The sequence below is a fragment of the Mastigoproctus giganteus genome, chromosome 6, assembly GCF_048544385.1.
Source record: "Mastigoproctus giganteus isolate SK-2022 chromosome 6, ASM4854438v1, whole genome shotgun sequence".
NCBI classification, from domain to species: Eukaryota; Metazoa; Arthropoda; class Arachnida; order Uropygi; family Thelyphonidae; genus Mastigoproctus; species Mastigoproctus giganteus.
The window spans coordinates 201,230,689-201,258,462 of record NC_143580.1 but is presented as its reverse complement, the minus strand read 5'-3'; the positions used below and the strand labels follow the sequence as shown (position 1 = coordinate 201,258,462).

The 27,774-nt window shown below is 36.3% G+C and overlaps 1 protein-coding gene across 1 annotated transcript in view; it reads right to left on the bottom strand.

Annotated features, from left to right (window-relative positions):
* LOC150084878 (endoribonuclease Dicer-like) overlaps positions 1–27,774 on the bottom strand; it is a 156,646-nt gene that overhangs the window by 4,927 nt on the left and 123,945 nt on the right. The window contains exon 9 of the mRNA XM_090376376.1: positions 8,854–10,583. Coding sequence (XP_090232502.1) covers positions 8,854–10,583 — 1,730 coding nt within the window. The remainder of the gene's footprint in view (positions 1–8,853; positions 10,584–27,774) is intronic.

The window sequence follows — 27,774 nt, the reverse complement described above, 5'->3', positions numbered from 1 at the left end:
TATCTGCCTGCACAACCACTGTCAGTGTAGTACCACAGAGTTGATACGTTGTTCTGGTGTTGCTATTTCCCATGTGTAGTACTTTACATTTGTCAATGTTAAACTTCATTTGCCATCTCTCAACCCATCTGCTCCACCTTTCCAGATCCTGTTGCAGTAGCATAGTGTCAGTAGTGTCCTTGACAACCCTGCCAAACTTCGTTTCGTCTGCAAACTTGAACATTAAGCTTGATATACCATCATCAATATCATTTATAAATACAGAAAACAATAATGGACCCAATACTGAACCCTGAGGGACTCCACTAATAACATTAGTCCACCATGAGCGGTGTCCATTGATTACCACTCTCTGTCTTCTCCCCCTCAACTGCCCCTTTATCCATAGCAGCAATTTGCCTCCAATGCCACACTGCTCCAGTTTGTGCAGCAGTCTTCCATGTGCAACAGTATCAAAAGCCTTTCTAAGATCCAAGTATATAATATCAAAGTTATTCCCTGCATCCAGTTCTTTTGTGACTGCATCATAGTATCCAATCAAATTGGTCAGGCAAGACTTCCCCTTAACAAAACCATGCTGTGTTTGAGCTATAACTGAAGTCTTGTCTAGATGATCCTGCAGTGCTTCTTTAACCAGTGCCTCCATTAATTTTCCAGGAACAAAAGTTAAACCAACAGGTCTATAATTACTTGTGTTGCTCTTTGATCCTGCTTTGTGAATTGGGGTCACATTTGCACATCTCCAGTCCATGGGTACTTCCCCTGAATCCAAGGAAGCTCCCATAATTATGGTTAAGGGTTTGCTTACTTCCTTTGCTGCCTCCTTTAATATAAATGGATAGATCCCATCCACCCCAGGTGCCTTTCTTGTATTTATCTTCAACAATTTCTCCTCCACTTTACTCTCAGTTATTACCAGATTCTCTAGCTTACTGCCAGAGTTGAATATACCTCTGGCATTCCCCTCGCTGAATAACTCCTCATGTGTGAACGTCGATGCAAAATATTCATTTAGTGTGTTAGCTACCTGAGCAGGATCATCAACAGTTGACCCATCGATATCAAGTGGACCAATCTGATTCATCCCCTTCCTTCTAGAGTTTACATAAGTAAAGAACTCTTTGCTGTTTTTCTTTGCATCCCTTGCCAAACTATCATAGGCTTCGGTGTCACATGTTAATTAATATGTATCCCATACATTTTTCTTCTCTGCCACATGTCTATGTCTCAATAGTTCATCTGATATCCATTTATGCCTAAACCTTGAACAATATTTATTAGTTGGTATGAAAAGCAAATTCAAAATGGGAAGCATTCTTTGAATACTTCCCATTTTGAATTTGCTGTTGGTAACATCATCAGTTGGTCCCACCGTATAGAATTTAAATACTGTCTCCGACTTCCGTAGTCACCTTTACAAAAACATAAACCTTTCTCTTTACCCCTGGTGGTAGTTACCTCTTTGAGTAAATCCCACTTTAGCACACTGTGATCACTGCCACCTAGTGGTTTCTTTATCTGCAGATTCTTAATGTATGAAGAATGACTACTGATAATCAGATCAAGAGTATTACTCCCTCTAATTGCCTCCCGAAGATACTGTTGTAGAAAACAATCATCCAATAAATCCACAAAAACGTTGCTAGTGTGTGAGTGACCAATCCACAAATTCCAGTCAATATCTGGGAAATTAAAATCCCCCATTATAAGACTCTCTGATTTACTGGCCCACTCTATTTCCCTATACAGTTGTTTATTATACTCATCAGAGCCATTAGGCCTATAACACACTCCTCTCGATTTTGATATCCCACACCAAACTGACTCAGCACTGCATTGTTCAGCCATGTTGACTGGCCGTACTTCCTTGGATTTTATGTGTTTCTGAATTAATAGCATAATCCTTCCTCCCTTCCTAAGCTGTCTATCCTTCCTGTACACATTGTACTCCCCAAATTCCATTTCTGCATGTTTTATATCTGAGTGACACCATATCTCTGATAACCCAAGAATAGCATAATCCTTTGATGTTTTGACCAACACCTCAAATTCATCAAATTTATTTACCAAACTACTAGCATTGGTGTATATGCAAGTATACATGCACCTGTTCCTATTCTTAGCTAACCTAATACAGCCTATGTGCTTACTTGTACTGCAATGACTCCCAGCAGTCTCTAAATTCCCTGCATCTTGTTTTCCAGGCTGCTGCTCATTACAACAGAAGCAGTGCAAGAATCTCTTTCACCTCTGCCAGCTGCTACTGTTAATGTATTAGTCTATGTATCTCCCCAAGCTAGCAGTTTTCCGATCCACCTAACACTGTCTTGAAAGCATCGGCAAATATTCTTGCACCCTTCCTATTTAAGTGTATCCCTTCCCTGTAGAAGCAGTCTCTCCTGTTAACAAGCACAGACCAGGCTGAGAAAAATTCTACCCTTGAGCCTTGCATAATCTCTCCACGACTGAATTGATCAACGAAGCTCTCGTCATATACTCCCTCCTATCATGTCTGGGCAGATTTGCACACACTTTCAAATTCAACCCTAAATCACGGCTTTTTTTTCAACTTCAACCTGTACTTGTTAAGTAATTCCGCTGGTCTCCTACTCTTAATATCATTAGTGCCAACATGTACAACTATATCACCCTTTTGTGCCCTTAAAAGATGATATCTGCTCTACAACATCATCAACCTTTGCCCCTCAATTTACATCTTTCGAGTGCATCCATTCTGTCCTTCAATTTCTCATGCAGCGAGAGGATCAGAGCTGCCATGCACGGAAATTGAACTTGGCCTGTTATAACGCACGATCACTCATCGGTGAAGACAGGATATTAGAGCTGGAAAAGGAATTAGAAAATGTGAATTGGAATATCATCGGTTTGGCTGAAACAAGAAGAAGAAATGAATCACTTATAAGTTTATCAAGTGGAAATCTGCTGTACACCAATGGAAACAGTGAAAGGAGTGAAGGTGGAGTTGGGTTTCTGGTCCATAAAGATTTTAAAAACAACATTTTGGAATTCAAAAGTACAAAACCAAGGGTGTCAAGACTAATACTCAAGATTTCTAAGAGGTACAAGCTAAAGATTATAATGATTTATGCACCAACGTCGAGCCATGATGATGAAAAGGTTGAAGAAATGTACACAGAAATTGAGAGTCTTCTAGATGAGCAGAAAACCCACTACACTATTATTATGGGGGACTTCAATTGGAAAAAGGCAAAACAGCGCAGAAAGAGGAACTATAGGAAATTTTGGAATTAGTGAAAGAAATAAGAGGTGAAAGACTTGTGGAATTTGCAGATTCTCAAGGAATGTCAGTAATGAACACTTTTTTTTTTTTTTCAAGAAAAGGGTGAACAGAAAGTGGACATGGAAGAGTCCAAATGGATTAACAACTAATGAAATCGACTTCATCCTCACTAACAGAAGATATATTGTGAATGATGTTACCGTCCTGAATAAGATAAATGTTGGAAGCGATCACAGAATGGTAAGATGTACACTTGATATAGATGTAGGAAAGGAAAGGAAAAAACTGACTCGAGTAAATAATACAAAGGTCTTTGAAATAACAGAGGAGGAGAAAAAGCAGTATGTACTGGAACTTAAGAACAAGTTTGAGCTTCTGCAGACTGCTCAGGACCAAGATATCGACGAGGAATATTACAACTTTCTGAAAGTGATAAAGCCCAAGAAACCTATAGGGAAACAGAAATCCAAAGAAGAAAAAATTAGTCAAGAAACGACAAATGAAGAGCAAGAAAAACACTGACAGGAAGAAAATTGAGTATACTGAGCTATGCCAAGCCATTAGAAAGAGACTCAGAGAGGACATAAGAAGATTTAACGCAAGAAAAGTAGAACAAGCATTAAGGGAAAACAAAGGATTTAAATCAGCAGCCATGAGCAGTAATACAGAAAGACAAATGATACTGAAACTGAAGAATAGCGATAGTGTACTTATAAACAGCAGAGAAGGCCATTCTTCCTGATGAGGTAGAACATGCATTGAAGAAAATGAAGAATCGGAAAGCCCCGGGGGAAGATGAAGTTACTGTAGAGTTGTTAAAATCAATGGTAATCAATGGACACTGCTCAACGTGGACTAATGTTATTAGTGGAGTTCCTCAAGGTTCAGTGTTGGGTCCATTGTTGTTTTCGGTGTTTATGAATGATATTGATGATGGGATATCAAGTTTAATGTCCAAGTTTGCAGATAATACAAAGGTTGGCAGGGTCGTTAAGGACACTACTGACGCTATGCTGCTACAACAGGATCTGGAAAGGTTGAACAGATGGGCTGAGAGGTGGCAAATGAAGTTTAACATTGACAAATGTAAAGTACTACATATGGGAAACAGTAACCCCAGAGCAACGTATCAACTCTGCGGTACTACACTGACAGTGGTGGAGAATGAAAAGGACCTGGGGGTAATTGTGCAGGCAGATATGAAGTTCTCTGAGCAGTGCAGACGATCTGCAAGAGTAGCTCATGGTGTCTTGTCAATGATATACAGGAATTTTTCTAGCAGGGATAAGCAGGTGATTATTCCCTTGTATAAGGCAATGGTTAGGCCACATCTTGAGTACAGTAATACCCCAAAGTTACGCGATAGGTGGGTCCGACGAAAATCGCGTAAGCCGAATTCGCGTAAGTCGAACTTTGTATATAAATATATATAAATTTTGCTTAATTGGGACCAAGGACTAACAAAAACACTAGTTTAGAAGAAAAATATTAATAAAATTGCAGTTCTTTATACATATTAATACAAAATATGTATTAAAAAAACAAATGACTTACGTAAAAAAGTTATTTCGATGTCGATGGCTTCATAAAATCTAACAAATTCGTCTGACGACACAGAGACTTCTTTTTTTCACGCAGAATTTCTTCGTAGCAAGCTAATAATTTTTTTATTCCTTGCTTTGTAGCTATAACGCGTTCTTCGTTGGAGTCTATGTTTTCTAAAATTTTTAAGCCCTTTACAATTGAGCCCTTTTCAATTTTCAACCTGTCAAGTTTGCAATTGTCATGTGCTTTTCGCCGTTGCTTCATTTAGGCCTGTAGCACGTATAATATCACATGGTCTTTCATTTCGCTCAAAGCGTTTCACAATTTCATATTTTTTCTCTATCGACAGAGGCGGACTGGCCATAAGCCTTACCGGGGAAACCCCGGTGGGCCGGTGTGATTTTGGCCATAAACCATAGTATGAGGCCACTATAAATTTTCCCGGGTAAGAATTTTTGATCCAGTCCGCCTCTGTTTATCGATAATTGCTTTTCTTTTTCTCTCTGAATCTGCAGTGTCTTCACCAGGACGCTTCTTTTCACACCTTTTAATTAAGTATTTTACTCATTTTTAGGGAATAAAGCCCAATTACAAAACGAGGAGGCACGCTTGATACGCATAAACAAAGCTGCGAGCATGTAGCAACTGAATAAACAACACCACCAGAGATACACTATTAACACCTCACATTTCCAGGGGTTACTATCATAAAACAATAAAAATCCCGTTGCGTTTCTGCTAGTGAAATCTGTTATAAACTGGTAGTAAACTCGATCTAATTGCATTTGTGATTATACCGATAGCTGGAATTGTGTTGGTTTTTACGTTATTATGGTGAAATGTGTTTCCCCTTCACTGATATAAAAAACATAAAAGCAGCAAAGTTGAATTTTGTTCATCTTTCGCTCTCATTCTCCACCGTCGCACCGTATATCGATAACATATGAAAAACGACCTTGAAGATAGTGGGCGGCAGCGTTGCCAAACGAAAAAATCAAGAACCGCGTAACTCCGAGTTCGCGTAAGTCGGGGTATTACTATACAGGTCTGGAGGCCTCATTTCAAGAAGGATGTAGAACTGCTGGAACGGGTACAGAGAAGGGCAACAAGATTAGTGAATGGAACAAAGGGTTGCTTTTACGAAGAAAGGCTTAAGTTTTGCAAATTACAGAGTCTGGAGACTAGGCACCGGCGAGGTGATCTGATAGAGGTGTATAAGGCTTTGAATGGTTTGAGCATGCTCAATGCCAATGGGATTCTTCATCTTGCTCAGAATAATCACCGCAGAGGGCATAAATTCAAATTGAGGAAGGACGAATGTCGGATAAATGTGCGGAAATTTGCCTTTGGCCAGCGGGTGGTTGGTTGGTGGAACCGACTTCCATCACTTGTTGTTGAAGTTGATAGCCTAAACAAATTTAAAGCTCAACTGGACAGGTATTTCGAACGAACAGAGGGGTGAAATGGGAGTGGGGTTTTTTTTTTTTTGGCTGATGCTGAATAAGCTTGCTTTCTTGCATCATATGCCTCTACTAATGCTAATGCTAATATTGGGAGGAAGAGACATAACACAAAAACTGGCAAGGCTCTTCACAAAGTGCATTAGAAAAGGTGTGATGCCTAAGCAGTGGAGTAATGCAATCATAGTTTTGCTGCATAAGAAAGGAGATAAATCAGAAATTGGAAATTATAGACAAATTAGCTTGTTATCCCATATCTACAAGTTGTTCACAAGGGAGGGTCATTACTAACAGATTAGAAAGAATACTTGATGAGAATCAACCGAAAGAGCAAGCTGGCTTTAGTACAGGATTCTCAACTATGGACCACCTTCACGTAATATCACAGCTAATGGAGAAAGCAAATGAATATAAAATACCATTATGCCTGGCATTTGTGGATTATGAAAAGGCATTTGACTCCATACAGCATAAGGCAATGTTTCGGGCACTGGAAAGACAAGGCATAGATACTCCATATATTATGATTTTGAAGAAAATATATGAGAGTGCTACATCCTTTATTAGACTAGACAAAGACAGTAGCAAATTTAAAATCGAGAAAGGAGTTCGACAAGGAGACACAATATCTCCGAAGCTGTTTACTGCTGCCCTTGAGGAAGCTTTCAGAAGATTAGACTGGTCGCAGAAAGGAGTCAATGTGAACGGAGAGTACCTAAACCATTTACGATTTGCAGATGACATCGTGGTCATAAACCACGATCCCAAAGAATTAGAGGAAAATCTTAATCAGTTATGCACAGTTAGTAAGGATTTTGGACTAAAGATGAATATGGCTAAAACAAAAGTAATGATGAACAAGTATGCCACAGAAAGGGAAATAATGATTGAAGGAGCAGTAATTGAAAAGGTGGAGTCATATACTTATCTGGGACAAGTTATCAGCTGTAATAATGATAAATGGCTGGAAGTCAAGAGAAGAATAAATTTTTGATGGATAGCATTCAGGAAATATAGTCACATACTGAAGAGCAATATCCCAGTTTGTCTGAAACGTAAAATAATGAATCAATGTATACTCCCCACCATGACTTATGGAAGTGAAACTTGGGCACTCACCAAAAGAATGGAAGAGAAGCTAAGAACTACACAGCGAAGAATGGAACGAATTATATTGGGAATCAGACTGTTAGATAAGAAGAGAAACACATGGATTAGGCAGCAAACTCAAGTAAAGGACATTCTTATCAAAACTAAAGAACTAAAATGGTCTTGGGCAGGACACATAGCTCGAAGACATGATGACAGATGGACTAAGAAAAAACAGAATGGTACCCAAGAGGAGCTAGAAGAAAACCTGGAAGACAAAGGTGGAGATGGATAGATGAAATTCATGAGTTTTTGAGTAGTAAATGGATGGCCAGTGCTCAAAACAGAAGGAACTGGAAAGTTGCTGGAGAGGACTTCACCCTGCAGTGGATTGAAAATGGCTGATGATGATAGGCCCATAACAATGCCGAGTTGTCACCTGATTTCCTCACACTCCTTACATTGTGTACACACAAAGACATTCCCCCTGGCAATATCATGTCCTGTCCCTGATTGTTCTGCAAACAACAAACAAGCAGTTCATTTTAAAAGGCTGTGATTCAGAGCACAACTGCCCGCTCATTTCTCCCCTGAGCCACAGCACTCCCAATAGCTTGAGCCTTTTGCTTTGCTGCTCTGGTCTGAGTTATGATTTCAATTCAATTTCAATACAAAATTATAACCTTAAACTCATATCCCAATGCGGTTATAACACTGTATGTATATATATATATATATATATATATTTTTTTTTTTTTTTTCAGTATTGAGTATTATCTCCGAGTTTCGTTATATAACTTCCATATCTCCTGTCAAGTTATATGTATTAATTAATAATGTTATGTTTGTGAAATCATGTGTCTTTATTTCATTATAGTCATTATATGTATTTAGTTAAAAAAAAATACAATTTAACTGACAATGAAGTTTAACAAGATTAATATATTTTACTGATTAATTGATAATACTATACTATACTAAGCTAACAAATTTTTAATACCAGGCTATGTGTTTCACTATCTAGTTTTACCTTAAACCAAAAATGCTGTATACTTGCTGTATAAATGCTTTTACCATAAATGCTGTATGTATTTCTTTCCTTCTCACTCATTTTATTTTTGAAAAATCATATCCTGTGGGGTGGCTAAGTTCAGCAAAAGATCATTTGAATTCACATTGATAAACTGAATTTAAGTTGCCAAAAATTTTTGTTCATAAGATAAAAAATTTGTGCATCTGATTACTGTATACAAACTTAAAATTTCTTACTAAATATCATACAACAGTGTTGCTATTTTGTGGGTAACTATGCAAACTTTATTTTCATTTATATGCATATCTTTCACTTGCCTATAACCTGAATTTTACTCATAAAAGAACAGATTTCAAGTATCACAATTATTCAGAAAATTTGATTATCTTAACTGGAATTACAATGATTATGTCAGTTAACTACTGTATATTTAATGTTACCAGAACAATTCAAGTTGTACTTACCTTGAAATGTTGATATGTGACTGACTCTTCTGTAAGTGATATGTATTCTTCAATTATAGCAAATAACATTGGAGATAAGAGTTTTATGTGCTTGTGGTACCCATATTTTACTGCTAATGATGCAAAATAAGCATTATTCACCAAAGCAGAACGCAAATCAGTCAATTCACCAGGAGAATGTTTCTTAGGATCTTCATATAGGCACTTTGTGATCAGAAAGTCTAAAACAGCATCGCCTAAAAATTCTAGCCTTTGATAACATTCAGTGATTTCATTCCTATAGTATGATGTATGTGTAAATGCCTGTAATAAAAAAAATTTATTTTTGAACACATAGCCAATATTCTTTTCAAAGATTTCCACACCAGGGAGCATGTTATATAAATATTCTTCCAGATTAGGCCTATCACTTATAACTGGTGAAGAAGGCAGTGGCAACCAGTTAAGCATCAGGTTCTGCCAACTATCATCCACTTCTGGAAAAATCTTAAATCCAAGCCATGACATAAACTTTAAAGCTCCATATGGACCACAAGATAAGAGATAAACTCCTATCAATGCTTCTACACAATCAGCAATAGTTTTATCAGATAATTGATTTTTAGTGAGTAGAAGAATATCTGCTTTAGTATCATCAAAATCTTCATCTCTAAAACTGTTTTTGGATTGATAATCAACAGTTTCAATGACAGAGAGGCAAGGAGGTAGCCAACTATGTGAAGCCTCAAAGGGAACATAAATGACCTTTTTGGGAAGCTCCTTCATTTTTCCTAAATGGAAGAGATAACTATTCTTCACTAATTTAGACCTCAAGAATGTCAATTTTCCTTCATCAAGAGTTTTTGGAATACTGTATAAATATGATGATACTGCATATTTTAGAAAGGAATCACCCAAGGTCTCCAAACGTTCCATATTCATAGAATCATTTGCATTGCACAAAGTAAGAGCCTGAAGAATAAGTCCTGGATGTGGCCCAGGATGACTAGATAGGTCAGGCTGCACTTCAAATGACATGTTTTTAAGTCTGTCATTCCAATCTTCATCTTTTTTAACAGATAAATTGATGCAAGGAAGGCTACATTTACTGTCTAAAGTATATTTCAATACTTTATCAGAGATATCAAAATTAAAATCTGACCATTTAAAATCATGTGTCAAAGTTGATAAACCAACACCCACATCAAGTGCCACAATTTGTCTTAACTCATCAGCTATTAGAAGAGAATTAATGCGATACAGAAGAGAAGGGATACACAGAGCCTTTTTCCAAAGTGTAGCTGGTAAAGGATGAACAAAACATAATTCTGGGATAAAATATTCTTGAAAAGCTAGTCTATTTTGAGTTGTTTTACTTGTTTCATCACGCATCGCCTTCGTTATATCAAAACGAGGTTTCACCATGTTTGTGGATGATATTCGTTGCACCTTTAAAAGTGGCTGATTCTTGTTTTTAATGGAAATACCATATTTCATTACATAGAAGTCTTCATAAGTTTCATGGCTTTTGGAACCATTTAATTTACTTAAAGGATTCAACATGTAACATATCTCTGTCACAGAATAATAGACATCTGCATCATTTTTAGGAATATATGATCGCTTAACAACAGCATCCAAAAAACACTCATAATTTTCATTTTTTATATCTTCTACTGGTTTTAGGTCATATTTACAACTCTCCAAGAGATATATTAAATTCCAGTCTATAATATATACATTATTCACATCTGAAAGATAAAAGATACACTTTTTATTACTGCATTTCAAAACATAAAAAAGACATACCTTAATTTCTATATTTTGATTTTCTAAGAAGAGAATTTAGAGATTTGACATTTATAAAAGTGTAAAAATATCTATTTATATAGACAGACCCATGCAAGTTTCAATAAATATATCTCTAATAGTACTAAAAGAGAATACTACTAGGATCTAGAAGAGAACAGTGAGTACCCTTGATTTTATGAACTAATTGGAGGAAAGGGGTGTCTGCTATTGCCAAATGTTCATTAAATCAAAAATTTTTGTAATAATTTAATTTTTCTAATCAAATATGTAATACATACTTTGTACATGGTATATGTTAGAAACACTAAAATAAAGTTAAACAATAAAAACAAGCTTTTATTTATTAAATTTTTTAAAAATTTACTTTTGACTTTATCGGTTGATATACAGTACACAGTAGAAGATAATTTATCGTAATCGTATAGTGGTGTTTTGAAAATCTCTATCCAGAGTCAGAGCTAAGAAGTGAAAGTTAAGATACTGATGAACTTTCAGAGTCTGGAAGGTTCACCAGTATCTCAATATTATTCTTAACACGTTCAGATAACTTCATAACAGCTAAACTCAATTCAGCACACTATAAACCACTAAGAAACTGCATCTTTGAGGTTAATGATTGCTATTTTCATAAGCTTTCTGTTTCCAACTGATGAAACACTTCCATCAACACTACACATCAGAGAGAATGCCTGCAATGCTGGCACTGCACCTGTGAAGTGCCTCAAAAATAATGAGCCTGCATTAACTGCTGGAGCACCAATATCAGTGTTCTAGTGTTCTATTATATGGAAGTAGTGAGATACCAATGCAACTTGTTCTGAAGACAAAGGCAAAGACTTCTTTTTTTTTTTTTTTTTTTTGCTGCGAGCATAAAGACCATTGCATTAATGCTAAGAATGCTTGTAAATGTGTTTCTCCATAATTCAGGTATTACTTGCTCTTACAGTGTCTGTAGTTATTTAACAAATGGAAAATGTCATTTGAAGACATCACTTATTTCAAAGTACTACAATACCAGTGAAACCTGTTGTGAAGGCAAAGTGTGTTCTGTTATGAGCACAGAGAATAGTAAAACAGACACCTGTAGTTATTGAAGCTTAACATTGTTTTTAACAATATTTACAATATTTTAGAATTTATTACATTTCAGACAAAACTTTATGACACCTAAAGACTTAAATTTCCACCCATATAAAATCTACGCAGTGCATGCATAAGTTAACTGCTAAAATTTCTGTAAACTCCAGAGTCATCTGGATGAGAATGAAGACTTTATTCCAGCTTCTGCAATGAATGTATTAAATATTTAAAGTAGTAGCATTTCACTGTAGTGTGTCAGCACACAACTCATACCTTATGGTACAACACTGGTGGAATTGCACTAAACTTTTTTTTTTTTCAATGGTATATATAAAATATTTATGGTAAAGTTTGCCACGAATACTGTGGCATGCTACATGTGCTACTGATCAGTATATCATCCATCAACCTGATCAATAATGTACTGACGTTCATGACATTCTGTCCCAGCAGTTGATTTACACTGGTTTTTAATAACTATGATTGACAAGAAAGGCAGCCTATACTGATTTACCAAATGGAAGGTGAAATGTTTTGACTTACACATTATGCATTTTTGATTATACAGTAATCAAAAATGCATAATATTCTGGAAAAACGAACATGGACTGTATTAAATATATCCAAGTGCTACAGATAACTTTATTCTCGCTTGCCACTTCCCATCAATGTTCAAAAGCACAGTTGGCCTATGGTACATACAGGGTATACACAGTGCTTAGAAAACTGGCTTGTTGCACATCCTTAACTTTTCAGACAAACTGTTTGACACCTTAACACCACAAGATTATCACCCAGTTCTGTACTCTCTGAGATTTCTGGGATTGAGGCTATCAGAGTGTGTGTGGGGCTGCGTTTTCCAAAGCTCATAATTGCAGGTTAGTTTTTGAAATAATTTTGAGGTTTATTTTTAATTTAATATACTAAACTGTACTTAATATATAGTTTGAATTCCTATAGTCACATAGGTTAGTTTATTTTTGTATCTAGATAAGTATTTGGAAAGCTCCAGCTTAATATTCAGATAGCCTTTGTTATCGATAGTTTGGCAGGAACTGCGTAGCTTAAGTTGGGTAGCTTAAATTTAACTTCCTTAGTGATTTAAGTTTTGTCTACAGTTTAATTTCTGTGATCTATTGTTAACAATAGATTGAGATTTTCTGTAATCAAGTCAAAAAGGAAGGCAAGCGAAGGCAGATTATGAAAAATCTTTGCCAATGGATGCAAACAAAAACAGCAAAGACTTCTTTATTTATTTATATAAACTCTAAAAGGAAGAGGAGGAATCAGATTGGTCCACTTGATATCAATGGTTTGTCTGTAGATGATCAATGTTAGATAGCTGCAAAACTAAATGAGTATTTTGAATCTATATTCACACATGAGTAATTCGAGGAGGAGAGGGCCAGATGTTTATCAAACTCTAACAGGGAGTTAAATGATTCTGTAATAACTGAGAGAAAAGTGGTGGAGCAATTGTTGCAGTTAAACATAAGAAAGGCACTTGAGTTGCATGGGATCTATCCAGTTATATTAAAGGAGGTGGCAAAGGAAATAAGCAAACTCTCAGCCATAATTTTGAGAGCATCCTTGGACTCAGAGTAAGTCCCCATGGACTGGAGATGTGCAAATGTATCTCCAATTCACAAAAGGGGATCAAAAGGTGACACGAGCAATTACAGACCTGTTAGTTTGACTTCTGTTCCGGGGAAAATAATGGAGTCACTGGTTAAAGAGGCATTGCAGGAGCATCTAGACAAGACAGCAGTAATAATTCAGACACAGCATAGGTTTGTTAAGGGGAAGTCTTGTCTGACCAATTTGATTGGATATTATGATGTGGCCACCAAAGAAATGGATGCAAAATATAATTTTGATATCATATACTTGGATTTCAGGAAAGCTTTTGATACTGTTGCACATGGAAGACTACTGTACAAATTGGAGCAGTATTGGAGAGCAAGTTGCTACAATGGATAAAAGGATGGTTGAGTGGGAGAAGACAGAGTGGTGGTCAATGAGTACTGCTCTACGTTGACTAATGTTATTAGTGGTGTTCCTCAGGGTTTTTGGTTTTTGGGCCCATTGTTGTTTTGTATATTTATTAATGATATTGATGAAGGTATGTCAAGCTTAATGTCAAAGTTTGCAGATGATAAAAAAGGTTGGTAGGGTTGTTAATAACAGTAATGACAGTATGCTGCTGCAACAGGATCTGGAAAAGTTCAGCAGATGGGCTGAGAAGTGGCAACTGAAGTTTAACATTGACAAATGAAAATACTGCATATGGGTAGCAGTAACCCCAGAGAAATGTAACAACTGGGTGGTGTTACACTCTGGGTAGTGGAGAATGAAAGAGACATGGGGGGTAACTGTGCAGTCAGATATGAAGTTGTCTGAGCAGTGCAGACAGGCTGCCAGAGTAGGTCATAGGGTCTTGTCAATGATATATGGGAATTTGCAAGCAGGAATAAGAAGTTGATTATACCCTTGTATAAGGTAATGGTCAGGCCACACCTTGAGTACTGTGTACAGGTCTGAAATCCTCATATTAGGAAGGATGTAGAGTTGGTAGAACAAGTACAGAGAAGGGCAACAAGACTGGTGAGGGGAACAAAGGGGTGCTCCTACAAAGAAAGACTAAGTTCTGCAAATTGCAGCATCTGGAAACTAGGCATGTGCAAGGCAATCTGATTGAAGCGTATAAGGCCTTGAATGGATTGAGCAGGCTCAGTGCTGATGGGGTTTTCCCTCTTGCTCAGATTACAAACTTAAGGGGGCATAAACTGAAATTGAGGAAAGACAGTTGTCAAACAGATGTGCAGAAGTTTTCCTTTAGCCAGCGGGTAGTTGATTGCTGGAATAAATTTCCATCTGTAGTTGTGGAAGTTTATAGCTTAAATAAATTCAAGACGGAACTAGACAAACATTTGGAACGAATGGATGGGTGAAATGGGAAGGGTTTTAATTTTAAGTGTACTGGTGTACTGGTTTCGGCACCAGTACACTTCTTGATTAGACCGGGGTTCGAGCCTGTCACCAACAAATATGGAGGATGCGGAAAGGTCAGGAATGACCACCGCATATTCACGGAGCAATATGGCCTTAGTTGCTAATGCTCCAAAAAAAAAAACTGTCCACAACATCTAGCTATATTGGTATTCGTAGTATTCCGAAATAACCAATCATCCCAGGACAAACCATGAAAAATAGCCCAGACCATCACACTGCTTCTGCCAAACTTCATTGCCAAGATGATACAGTCAGGCAGCTAACTTTCTACAGGCACCCACTACACCCAAGCACAACCACTGAACTGCTCAACCAAGAACCACAATTTGCCATTCCAAAGCACAGCTTTCCTTTCATTTACAGTGCAACAGTGGCAAACCTTACACCAAGACAGATCGCATCTGGCATTAGTCAGGTAGACTGACAGCTTCAGGGATGGCTGCATGACTCTAGTAACTGATATCATGCAGCATCCTATGCACTGTATTGTGCTGATATGTGTCCCAACCATCTCACTGAAGGCTTATATGTGTGCTGCAAATATGTCAGCCTGCATTCCAAGCAGATAGTTCTTTTCAGGGTTCTCCTATCATGTTCTGTCAGCTTTGGATGTCTTATGGGTCATTTTGTGATGGTTTTGACACCAGTACTTTTGAAAATTTCCAAAGTTTGCAGTGATCTGCAAACTTCTATTTGCAGATCACATCACAAATTGTCAACCTAGGGTTCTTTAATGCCACTGTAATGTCATGTAGAGAAAGATTGTTTATTTTGCACCCTATCATCATTCCATGCTGAAAGTCTATTTACCCCATTGATCACAGCATCTTGCATTTGCAATCATACTATTGTCTCCTTGAAGGCTTATGAACATATTTTTAGCTGTATCTGACACATGGTGGCCATCATAAATCTGGAGAGGTAGCAGGTATGAAGTTCATATATTTACATTTCTGAAATAACATTTCAGTGAGTTTCTGAAATTTTATAACAACCCATTACTCTGCCACACTCTATATAATGTGATATCCTGTGGATTTAATTTTGTTATATCTTCTCTTTGGTTTTGAGTTTATCTAGTTTCTCAGTAATTTAAAACATTTTATAACACATACTTCCTGTGTGTGTGCATTAGTAATATATTTATGATTACACTTATTATTTAAGTCAAAAGGATATACAGATTTATACCATACCATGAATAATACTATTACTTCTTCATGTGCCAGTCTTTAATTTATATCATTAATTTCTGTTAAGTTAGATACATGGATGTATAACATAAATGTATAAATAAATATATTAATTAGTACAGTACAATGTAAGTATAACAAACATCAGGGTAATTAAATATTCAGTGCAATGAAATCACTTCCTATCCTCTGCCAATTTACTATATATCGTAATATAAAAATGTTTCATTTTAACAAATATCATTGTAATGAAGATATCAGTTCAGTACAATATAAATTCATCTTGCTACAAAAAATATAATCATTATAAATAAATGTGTAAAATGAAAGTTCTTAAACAATACCATGTACATTTTTTGATCTTTGGTCTTTAGCATCTGGCAGTGCTGTAATGATTTACCAACTAGACATAACTGCCTATTTGAGATTACTGGCTTTTGATCAGTCTACCTTCCTGAAGTAATTTTGTAGTTGATAGTGATTTTTTTACGTATAGTTACTTAGAGAAACATACTGACAGATGAGTTGTCAGCATTGAAATTACGTTTGCTTACAGTTTTGTGTGAGGAAGTATAGTTGTTTATATCATATAATTTGACAGCTGCACTAATAGTTTTATAAACTTGAAAATGAAAGAGATCTAGTTTCATGTTTATAACGTTTTTCTTTTTTTTCCAGGCAGAATTAAAAAAGATTTGTTTTGTTGAAAATAACAAAATCATAAAAAAATATATTAATTAGTATAAAAAGTATAAAATTGTATTTAATATGTAAGTTTCATTATAATTATTTTGTAATATGTAACTTATTGTTCTGACATTTTTTTATCACATCTCTGTAATGAAATTTCATTACAATAAATATTTTGTTTGCCTGCATAGATTTGTTATACTAAACTTCAGTGTATTATGTTCTTAAAAATGATTAAACCTTATTTAACGTTCAATGCTACAATTACTGTTGATTTTTTCATTATTATTAGTTCAGTAATTATTAATATGTGATCTGTGCTGGTGCATTCTTATGTGCAATTCATTGCTAGCTTGTTCAACATATTTAGAATTGCACATGTAGAATGTAATGAGATAAACAATAATACTCATTTTGCAAAAAACAATGCTTCTTCGATGTCAAATGCATGTTGGCAGATGCATAAAGAGGCACATAAAACACAATTTGCTATTACATAATCTGTGCTTTGAATTATTATTTATTCTACAGCCAAGAGGTTTATTAGAACCTTCATTAAAGTAGCTAAAACTTGCTACTCAGTAACATATGTGTAGTACACGTGTACTACACATATGTTACTGAGTGTGCGTGCATGTGTGTGTGTGTGTGTGTGAGAGAGAAATATGATTAGATTCCTTGGTCAGCTTTAATCTACCTTGCAATTGTAGCATGCTATTAATTGGTTCGTTGTGGTCCATAGTTATAAAATAAGTTACAAAGTTAAGTTGATTGTTTAAAAAAATCAATTATCTAAAACATGTAAACCATACATTTCTGAATGGATATCACTGATTAAGTGGGTATGTGAAAAATGAAAGAAGAAAGAGAAGGAAATAGAGACAGTAATAACTATATATCCATTTTACCCTGAACAATACTTCTTAGTTGTTATAAAAAGTTTAAGCCTCTGTGATTACTTCCCTGAATACTTCCCATTTGGCAATTGTATTACATCAGTTGGTTCCACTGAAAGGAAATTTTAAATTGTTTAAGTCTGTTCAATCACTTAAGCAAACAAAATCACTTCCTTTTATCCTTGACAGTAGTTATTTCTTTGAATAAAGTCCACATCAATACACTACAATCACTGCCACCTACTGATCCCTTTACTTGAAGATTCTTAATACATGATGAATTGATGCTGATAATAAAACCAAGAATACTGCTTTCTCTTGTAACTTCACCAACTTTTATTAGTACTAGTAGTACACTGAGTGGACAGAAATCATGGGATACCTACCTAGTAACAAGTAGGCCCACCTTTCACCTGGATAAGGGCAGTCACATGGTGAGGCATTGAGTCCACTAGTTCATGAAAATGTTCCACAGGTATTTTCATCCATGCTTGTTTGCTGCATCACTGTCCATAATTCTGTCTCATTCCTAGGTGGAGGATCCAAAGCTAGAACAGACCTTTCCACAGCAACCCAAAGATGCTCCACAGAGTTAGTGTCCATGAATGGGGAGGCCATTCCATGGTGGTAAAATCTGTGGAATGCTCTTCGAACCATGTTCTAGTCACCATGGCTTTGTGGGAAGACCCATTGTCCTGTTGGAAGAGTCCATGAACTGTGGGTGCATGATGACCAAGAAGAGATACAGATATAGTCTGCAAGGATTGACACGTAACCTAGACTGTTCAGAGTTGCATCTAAACATACCAGAGGTCCCAACGTGTGCCAATTAAACACGCCCCAAACCATTATCGATCGTCCACCGCCTGAGCAATTCTTTGTTGACATGATGGGTGCATAATTTCCACCAGATACACACCCACCCATCCAATCAAAATGGGACTCATAGGACAAGGAGACCTATCTCCAATCATCCAAGGTCCAGTGCTGATGTTTTTTCTCCCAGTCGAGGCCTAGAGTCCTGTGCCATGGTGTTAGCAATGGGACTCTGGTGGGTCATTACTGTGGCTAATGATCGCCTTATGGTCTTGGTGGAGACGTTTGTGGCACTTCCCTCATCGAAGTCAGTGGTGATTTGTGCCACTGTCGCTCTCTGGTTGGCTGAACCAATGCGAGACAGACATCGATGGCCATGTTCATCCACCATCTTTCTCCACCCACAGCGCTGTCCACGATGAGATGTTATTCTGGAAATGGTGTATTCCTGATACACTCTTGATACTGTCAAATGCGGATAGTGAAATTTCTGTACCACCTCCGCGATAGAGTGACCCATGCATCGGGCACCCACTATCATCCCTCTTTCAAAGTCTGTTAGCTCACGACGTTTATCCATACCGACATCAAATTACCATCTACGTGAATGCAGTGTACCTATATACCTGTCAAGCGGTGGGTTCATCCACTAGGGAGAGGGGTGACAGCATCGCACTCCCCAAGAACCAGGTATCCCAAGAATTCTGTCCTTTCAGTGTACAAGAAGGCCATTCAATTGCTCCTTTGTACTTTATAACCTCAGAAATGTGCACCATTCTAGAAATTAGGTTAGAAAGGTGCATAGGGATCAAAGTATTAAGTGATTAAATAAACAGATTGTTAATAATAATAACGTTGATATAGAAGAGTGTTTCTCAACCTTTTCATTGCTGTGGTACACTTTTAAAGCTGCTAAAATTTTGCGGTACACTACAATCACTGCTATACTCGTGAATTAACGGAATATGACATCTTGGAGATATAAAAACACAATGGAAATTTCTTGCTATGTTACTTACAATTTGCAATTCGTACAATTGCAAAATGCACTGCAGGATGCCTGAGAAAGACTCTCAAGTGATAAGAATAACATGTTGAACAGACAACTTGTGTAACCGAGTCACTAATATTCGTAAAATCGGACAGATGCTAACTTATTGTGATTTTCTGATGTATAGGATCCATGTCCTCATTTTGAATTAAATGAGGGCAGATTTCAACCTATATGAAGGAATGCTAATAAAGTATTTCCAACAAAAAAACACACAGCTTTCTTTAAAAAATGCCTATGTTCACAAATTATTCTGAAATTCATGCAAATAAAAATATAAGCAAACTATAGAAATTTTAGAAGAGAGAGAGGTCAAAAGAGCTGCCATATCCATAGTAAAACATGCACAAAAACAAAGACCCATGCAAAGAAAACCTTCTGCACTATATTCACAGAGTCAAAAATCGACTAATATCACTAGTGAATGAGGACTTAATGGAATGCCTTCTTCCACCATCTACAGGATAGAATCAAGTTTTATACTGAAATACTTACAGCAAGACATAACTAAAAATGGAGCTCCCTTTTAAAATCACAGAGACCACAATCTTTAGGTGGGCACCAAACACATTACAGGAACGCTAAATTCGTAACCAATCTTTCTAACTATAACTTAACAAAATATGAACACAATCTTCTCCACAAAGGCCTCAATTATAGTGTGATCCCAAAAAATTTCCCATACAACGAATATGTAATAAGAGTCCAAACAGGTTTACATAGTCATAGCAATAGAAAAAAATAATAATTAAGCAAATAAATAACGTAATGAATAAAAAAACCAAATCTTACTCCTAACCTTTCAAGGAAGGAGTTTCAGTGCATCAAGAAATTAGCCACCAATAAAAACATCATCATTCAAAAGGCTGATAAGGGTGACTAAATAGCATTAATAAACAAATCCAATTATGAAAACAAACTGACAAACCTGGTACAAGACACAAATACGTACCAGAAAGTAGAAAAAAATCCTGTTCCCACCATCGGATCAAAAATCGAAAAAGAATATAAAAGATTAAGCTCTGAAGAAAAGTTCACAAACAATTTTCACACAAACCTCTTAGCCCAAACAATGTGTTCACCCTACATTTTTGGTGTCATAGTTACATAAAACTGACAAACCATTAAGACCCATAGTTAGTTTCAAAAATACATCAACAAGAAACTTGGCAAAATTTGTGGTTGACTTACTAATCCGTACCTTTAATGAATTACTCCAAATATCGTATAAAGAATACGAAACACCTATTCTTATCTGACAATGATATAAAATTAGAACCAGATGACAAATTATATTCTTTTGATATAAAATCACTATATACAAATGTACATCCTCAAAACGCAGTGAAGGCTACTCAGAATTTGCTACCCAGTGATCCCATATTAAAAAACAGAACAAAATTAGAAATCACTGACATAGTCAACTTACTAAACATACTGTTATATGCCAATTATTTCACCCACGAAGAAGTATTTTACCAACAAGTATTTGGGGTACCAATGGGCGGTTCCATAAGTGAACATCTCTCCAAATTTTACCTTCTGGAAATAGAAAATCACATCATTTCCAAGTACTCTTCCCCATCCCTTAAATTTTATGGAAGATACATAGTGACTGTCTGCTTATAGGCAGACAATCATCTTTGAAAATCAACCTTTGAAAAAAATTTTCAAAGATTCCAGAGTAAACTTAGCCTTCGGCAGCTCTAAGAAACTATCTGTATGCCTTAAAAATTCAAAACACAATAATAGAACAATAGATTTTAAACAACAAAAACAGTTTATGCTATTCCTTGTATATAAGACTGTGATTGTATATATATAGGCAGCATGAGAACATTGTTACATATGAGAATCCAAAAGCAGCTTAAAAGTAGCTTCAAATAATAAAGAAAACAAAAAGACCGGACAGAAAAAATTTGTTCTGAGTTGGTAGTTCACCACTTAGACACAGGACTGCCAAAGGCCCTCCCACGCTTCTGAAATACTGCAATGGAACGTGCCTGGGCCATATAAATACAGCCTTCGACATGTGTTCACTTCCCCTTTAAAGATCGTATAAGCAAAAAGCCCTCATCAAGCTTCAGTTAGTTATCTTTCTTTATATCTCCAGTTATTTGCTATGCATGGATTTAAGGCCAAAGCATTATTTTAATTATTTTGTCCTGTTATAAGGTTCATCTAGCTTTAGGCAGGTCTTCCAATACTTATTCCATCTATTCAAATTACACTGTTCCTGGATGCAGTTATGCCTGAAGAACTGGGGGTAAAAAAAAATTTTAAATATCAGGTAAGAGAACTCCTGGCTTAAAATTTCTAAAATATCTATATTTATAATATTTCTGAGGGGGGAAAAATTCTGTTTGAAATTTCTGCTCGAGATCTTAGATTGATTTAAAAATTTAATTCAAAATGAGGACACACGTCTTATACAACAAATAATCACAATAAGTTAGCATTTGTCTGATTTTACAAATATTAGCAGGTCTCGGTTACACAAGTCATCTGTCCAACTTGCCTTAGTATCAAGTTTCACTAGTACCATAGCTTAGTATCATAATGCTTTTTTATATAGCGATAAGAATGGCAGAATAAAGGTGAACACACCTAATACTAGGAATCAAAATGTGATGTCAGAGCAGTGTGAATGTGATCAGAACAGTGTAAATAAACAAATTTTTAGTTTGAATTAAATTTTATTATAAAACTTGTATTTATTATTATTTTTTTTAAATTTGCATTTTCTGCAGCACACTTAAAATTTGCTGTGGCACAAGTTGAGAAACACTGGTATAGAAAGTAGTCATCCAGCAATCTAAAAATGTTCTATTACTAAGTGAATGACTAACCTAGAAGTTCCAATCAAAATCTGGGAAATTAAAATCACCTATGATAAAATAAGTTAAGTTACAAAGATAATATATGACAATGATAAGAAATTCTGAGTTTTTGGCTTTTGCCTGTATAAGAGTTGTTCATTATACTCGTCATTCATCTGGCCTATAACATATTCATATTCTCACTTTTGTTTTTTCAATGCTTATGTCCCACGGGATTGACTTAATACTGCACTGACAACTGATGTGTTCTGGGTGTATTGTTTCTGAATCTACGTGCCTCTTAATCAACAGCATAACTCTCTGGCCCCTAGAAGTCATGTCTGTTCATTCTACACATTGTGCTCACAATATGCATCCTCTGTATCAAAAGTGACACCACATTTCCGATATGCTTATTAAGTCAGCATTTTATGACAACCAATACTTCAAATTCAACAAATTTATTTACTATGCTCCAAGCATTAATGTATAAACAAGTAGACACCTGTCTTTTCGTGCTCTTAATAATATGAATGCAGCCCATATAATTTCATGTCCCATAAGGAATACCTCATCTTTCCAGTAGGACTTAATTACCCTCCTTCCCAGGTTACTGCATGTCCCAATAGGAGCAATGCAATAATCAATTCATCTCTGCTTAGACTGCTATTAAATTATTAGTCTGTATATCCACTTGTCCAAAAAAGCAGCAGTTTTCTGAGATACCGAACACTGCATCAATAGCATCAGCAAATATCCTTGCATTTATTCTATTCAATCTGTCTCTAAAAAATCAGTTTCTGTTAACAACAGAAGCATAAGAAAAATTTCTATCCTAATGAGCCTTGCTCATTAGGATAGAAATTTAGGACAGATTATTTCTTCAGACCTGAACTCATTGATAAGGCTCTCATCACAAACCTCCTCCTCCCATCATGTCTGGGCAAAATTCCAAGCACTTTCAAATTCAGCTTTTTCTTAACATCACCTAATAACTATGAGGTAAAGCCTTAGATTGCCTATGCTTTTGTTTCAATAAATCATGGCGCCTCCATAGCCAGGTGGAAGGAGCAGCAGCGCGTAGCACACGCTTCTTGATTAGACCGGGGTTTGAGCCAATCACCACCAAATACGGAGGATGCGGAAAGGTCAGGGAATGACCATGGCATATCCCGGAGCAATATGGCCTTAGTTGCTAATGCTCCTAAAAACCAAAATAACAACATCAATAAATTATGAGTGGGAAGGTCATTTAAGAATAAAGTATGTTACAAAATTTAAAAAAATATAAAGTGTGGCCAAGAATTACTTAATTCTTGGCCAGACTGTATAAAATAGTTTAATTTAGTTTGATATGTTTATAGCATGCCTTACATTGTATCACAGGATGGGTTCAAGGTGAGAGTCTCCAAGATCAAGGCATTGTTCTAGTCTTTTTTAAAGGTCTGAAACATGTTTTGAATGGCCTACTGGTATGCAGTGTTAGAGCCTGTATTATGTTTTCCTGCAAGATCTCTGACAAGTCTTAGCATGGGGTTACAAAAAGCTTTCTGCTTGACAGTCTCAGATATGTTGGCGCCTGGTAGTGCTAGATGAAGTGAGTGAACTGGAAATGGATAGTCAGTTCCTTTCAAAATGAGATGATTTTTGAAGTATTACTGCAATAAGTCCATCAATCTTTCATATGAGAAGTTGCAGTGAACCTATTGCCTTTTGAAACATAGGTCCCTGGAGTGATAAAACTGTTTCATTACAGCAGCAAATCTGATCACAATGATAAGGTGGTAGCATTCCTATTTTTTAGTAACAGTATATTCATCCTCAAGGAAGTAAGGACCAACAATCCATGACAGTAAATGCCCCATGACACGTACCCCATGACACATATGAGGAGGGGTATCAAAAATTTTTCTTCTGATCTTCTTCTGTGTATTCTTTGAACATTATGTTTTATTGAATGTACTGCTTGGTTATCTAGAAATAGATGCCAGAAGTTTCATTGCTCTAACTCTCATGTCTCTTTTTTTTAGAGGCTGAATATGTGACAGAGTGTCATGATGGATAAAGCTGAATATCAATCCATTTTTTCAAATTCTTGTTTTTGCAAGGCAAACAGCCACGGACTATCTGCGAGGAGATGTCTATGGTGTATGGGGATATCTATCCAACACATAATGTTGTAAAACATCAGTGAGGTGGAGAAGTGCAGCCAGGAGAGTGTCCATGATGAAGAAAGAAGTGGGCAGCCATTGACATTATTATTATTATTAGCTGTATGGTGCAAGAAAGCCTGAAGCTGCACCAGCCAAAAAAAAAATTCCCGAGTTACCCTAAGAGAGAGAGAGAGAGAGAGAGAGAGAGAGAGAGAGAGAGAGAGAGAGAGAGAGAGAGAGAGAGAGAGAGAGAGAGAGAGTCAGTCAGAAATAGAAGTAAATCACCAAGAAGAAGAAGAATGATGATATCCAGTTCAGGACCCTGGGTGTGCCAAGCCAATACTCACCAGATGTGAGCCTCTGGGGTTATTCATGTCAATGGCTGCAGTAGTGACACTACTGAATTAGTGACAAAATTGACCAGATGATCTTCAATGACCACTAGAAGACAATTAAAGAGATAGCTGCTGAGACTGGTGTAAGTTATGGATCAGTGGAGAGCATAATTCACAATGATTTGAATATGAATAAGGCCTCAGCACAACGGATTCCTTACTTGCTCACATGTATTAAGAAAGAAAAAAGGTAGGACTGCTCTGCTGAAATGATCACTATGTGTGACAGAAATCCTGACCGGTTTTATTATGAATTAGTGACTATGGATGAATTGTCGATACATCACTTTGACCCAGAAACAAAACAATGGAAACATCAATCATCAGCAACTCCCCATAACGACCAGAGTGCAACCATCTGCAGTTAGAATGTTGCTGTCAGTTTTCAGGCATGAGATAGGCATTATTCACACAGAATCGCCTGGAGAAGGGTACCATCATCAATGCACATTACTACAGAAACTTACTAAAGCAATTACATGTGGCAATTAAGAAAAAGTGATACTGAATGCACAGCAAAGGCATGCTGTTGCTTCATGACAACACACTACTGTTGCAACCACTGATCTTGCCCTGAAGTTAGGACTTCGTATCTTGCCACACTCACCTTATTCTCCTAACTTGGCACCTTCTGACTTCTTCCACTTTCTGCAGCTGAAATCATTTTTTTTTTTTTTTTTTTTTTTTCTGCATGGAAAGCATTTTCTTTTTTGGCAGTGCAAAGGTAATTTCTCTGAGAGAAGCAGAGTTTTCAAGAGCAAAGTGAGATCTGCTACAAAAAATGGCATAAGAAGTACCACATGAGATGGGAGAAATGTGCTGCATTGGGTGGTGAATACATAGAGGAGTAATACATGTTCCAAATCTCAACCTCTTGGGACATGCTTGTTGTTTATTTGTTATTTGGCTTTTTAAGAGCATTAGCAACTAAGGCCATATTGCTCTGGGGATATGCGGTAGTCAATTCCTGACCTTTCCACATCCTCCATATTTGGTGGTCACGGGCTCGAACCCCGGTCTAATCAAGAAGCATGTGCTATGCACTGCTGCTCCTGCCCACCTTGGCTACGGAGGTGCCTTGGGACATGTAGAATATGGTCGGGGGAAAATGTTTTGATTGCTCCCTCGTATTCATCTCTTGGCAAGTTGATTTCACTGCTGGAATTCTAGGAAAACATGTTGTTAGTCTGATAATGTGACTAGATAGCAGCATGTGATATTTATCAGAAAACCAAATGTTTTGAAGAAAATTCTTATTTTTGCACATTACCAAGGTCTGTGAGAAGTAGAGTCCCTCAGGGTAATGTAAGTATCATGTAACTTATAAACCACTTGGATCTGATATGAAAAAGCTCTGCAGAATTTTGTCAAGCACCCCTACAATGTACTGATGATAAAGGCTGTTTTTGAAATTTAATTTCTTCATTTTCATATGTCAGCCAAGATGCTTATTGTCCGGTCCACCAGTATATATATATATATATATATATATATATATATATATATATATATATACTATCATTGAATTATATTAAATATTAACATAAGTTAAATTATAATAAAGTGAATAAATAAATAAATAAATAATTAAGCATTCATTAAAGGCAGCAACATGCAATTCCTCCATATGAAGCTGAAATACATCCAATATTTTAAATTAAATAAAATACAATAAAACATAAGCTAGTAGTATGGCAAAAACTGTAGAGTGAAAATTAACATAAAAATAACCCAAATAAACAAACAAACGAAAAGAAAGAATAGACATAAATAGTAGCCCAGAAACCCTTGTATAATTTCGAACTTTAAATCCAGTTAACAAAAACTATACAAAATTTAGGATAATGCCAATTACATATTAATTTAGCGGTACCCCCCCCCCCCCGAGAGGTACCAGTTCCGAAAGACGTGAAATATCACCAAAAGAGGGTTAAAGGAACTACCAAACGATAACAAAATCGAAATAAATTAAAATAAAATAGACTGACCATCATGCCCCATATCGACAGAGGACCACAAGGCCAATAATGGTCATGGAATCGCTGCATTTCGGGGGTACTGCTAAATTAATATGTAATTGGCATTATCTTGAATTTTGTATAGTTTTTGTTAATTGGATTTAAAGTTCGAAATTATACAAGGGTTTCTGGGCTACTATTTATGTCTATTCTTTCTTTTCGTTCGTTTGTTTATTTGGGTTATTTTTATGTTAATTTTCGCTCTACAGTTTTTGCCATACTACTGGCTTATGTTTTATTGTATTTTATTTAATTTAAAATATTGGAGATATATATATATATATATATATATATATACAGTAAACCCTTGATTTAACGGACCCCGATATAACAGATTTAACAGTTGTTGTTTAGTTTTTAGGAGCATTAGCAACTAAGGCTATATTGTTCCGGGGATATGCGGTGGTCATTCCCTGACCTTTCCGCATCCTCTGTATTTGGTGGTCATGGACTCGAACCCCGGTCTAATCAAGAAGCGTGTTAAATCCGGGAGCCTCCGTAGCCAGGTGGGCAGGAGCAGCAGTGCTATGCACTGCTGCTCCTGCCCACCTGGCTACGGAGGCGCCCGGATTTAAGGACCGGACAAATAATAATACAGTAATGTACATATTAATCTCAACCATATTATTTTTTCTAGGTTATACAAAACTTCGGTGTTATTATTAATTAAAAATTAATAATACTTACCTATTTCCATTATTGTTTTGATAATTACCTACTTTTATTTTTATAATGAAATTCAGGAAATTGTTTTTTATTCTTTCTGAAAACGTGTTCAAATAGTTGTTTACCCAGATTACAGATAACAGATAATAAGAGCAGGCGGTGACTTGCGAGCCGAATATGACTTGGGACACTAAACGGCAAGTCTACTGATTCCCTTTTTTTCAGTCTCAGTCTGCTTCAAGCTATCGTGTGGCCAGGTTGTATACAGAGTGTTTCTGTGATTTCTGAATTGTGACTTTATTTAATAAATAATTTTGCAATCCTTACAATTTAAAATGGCA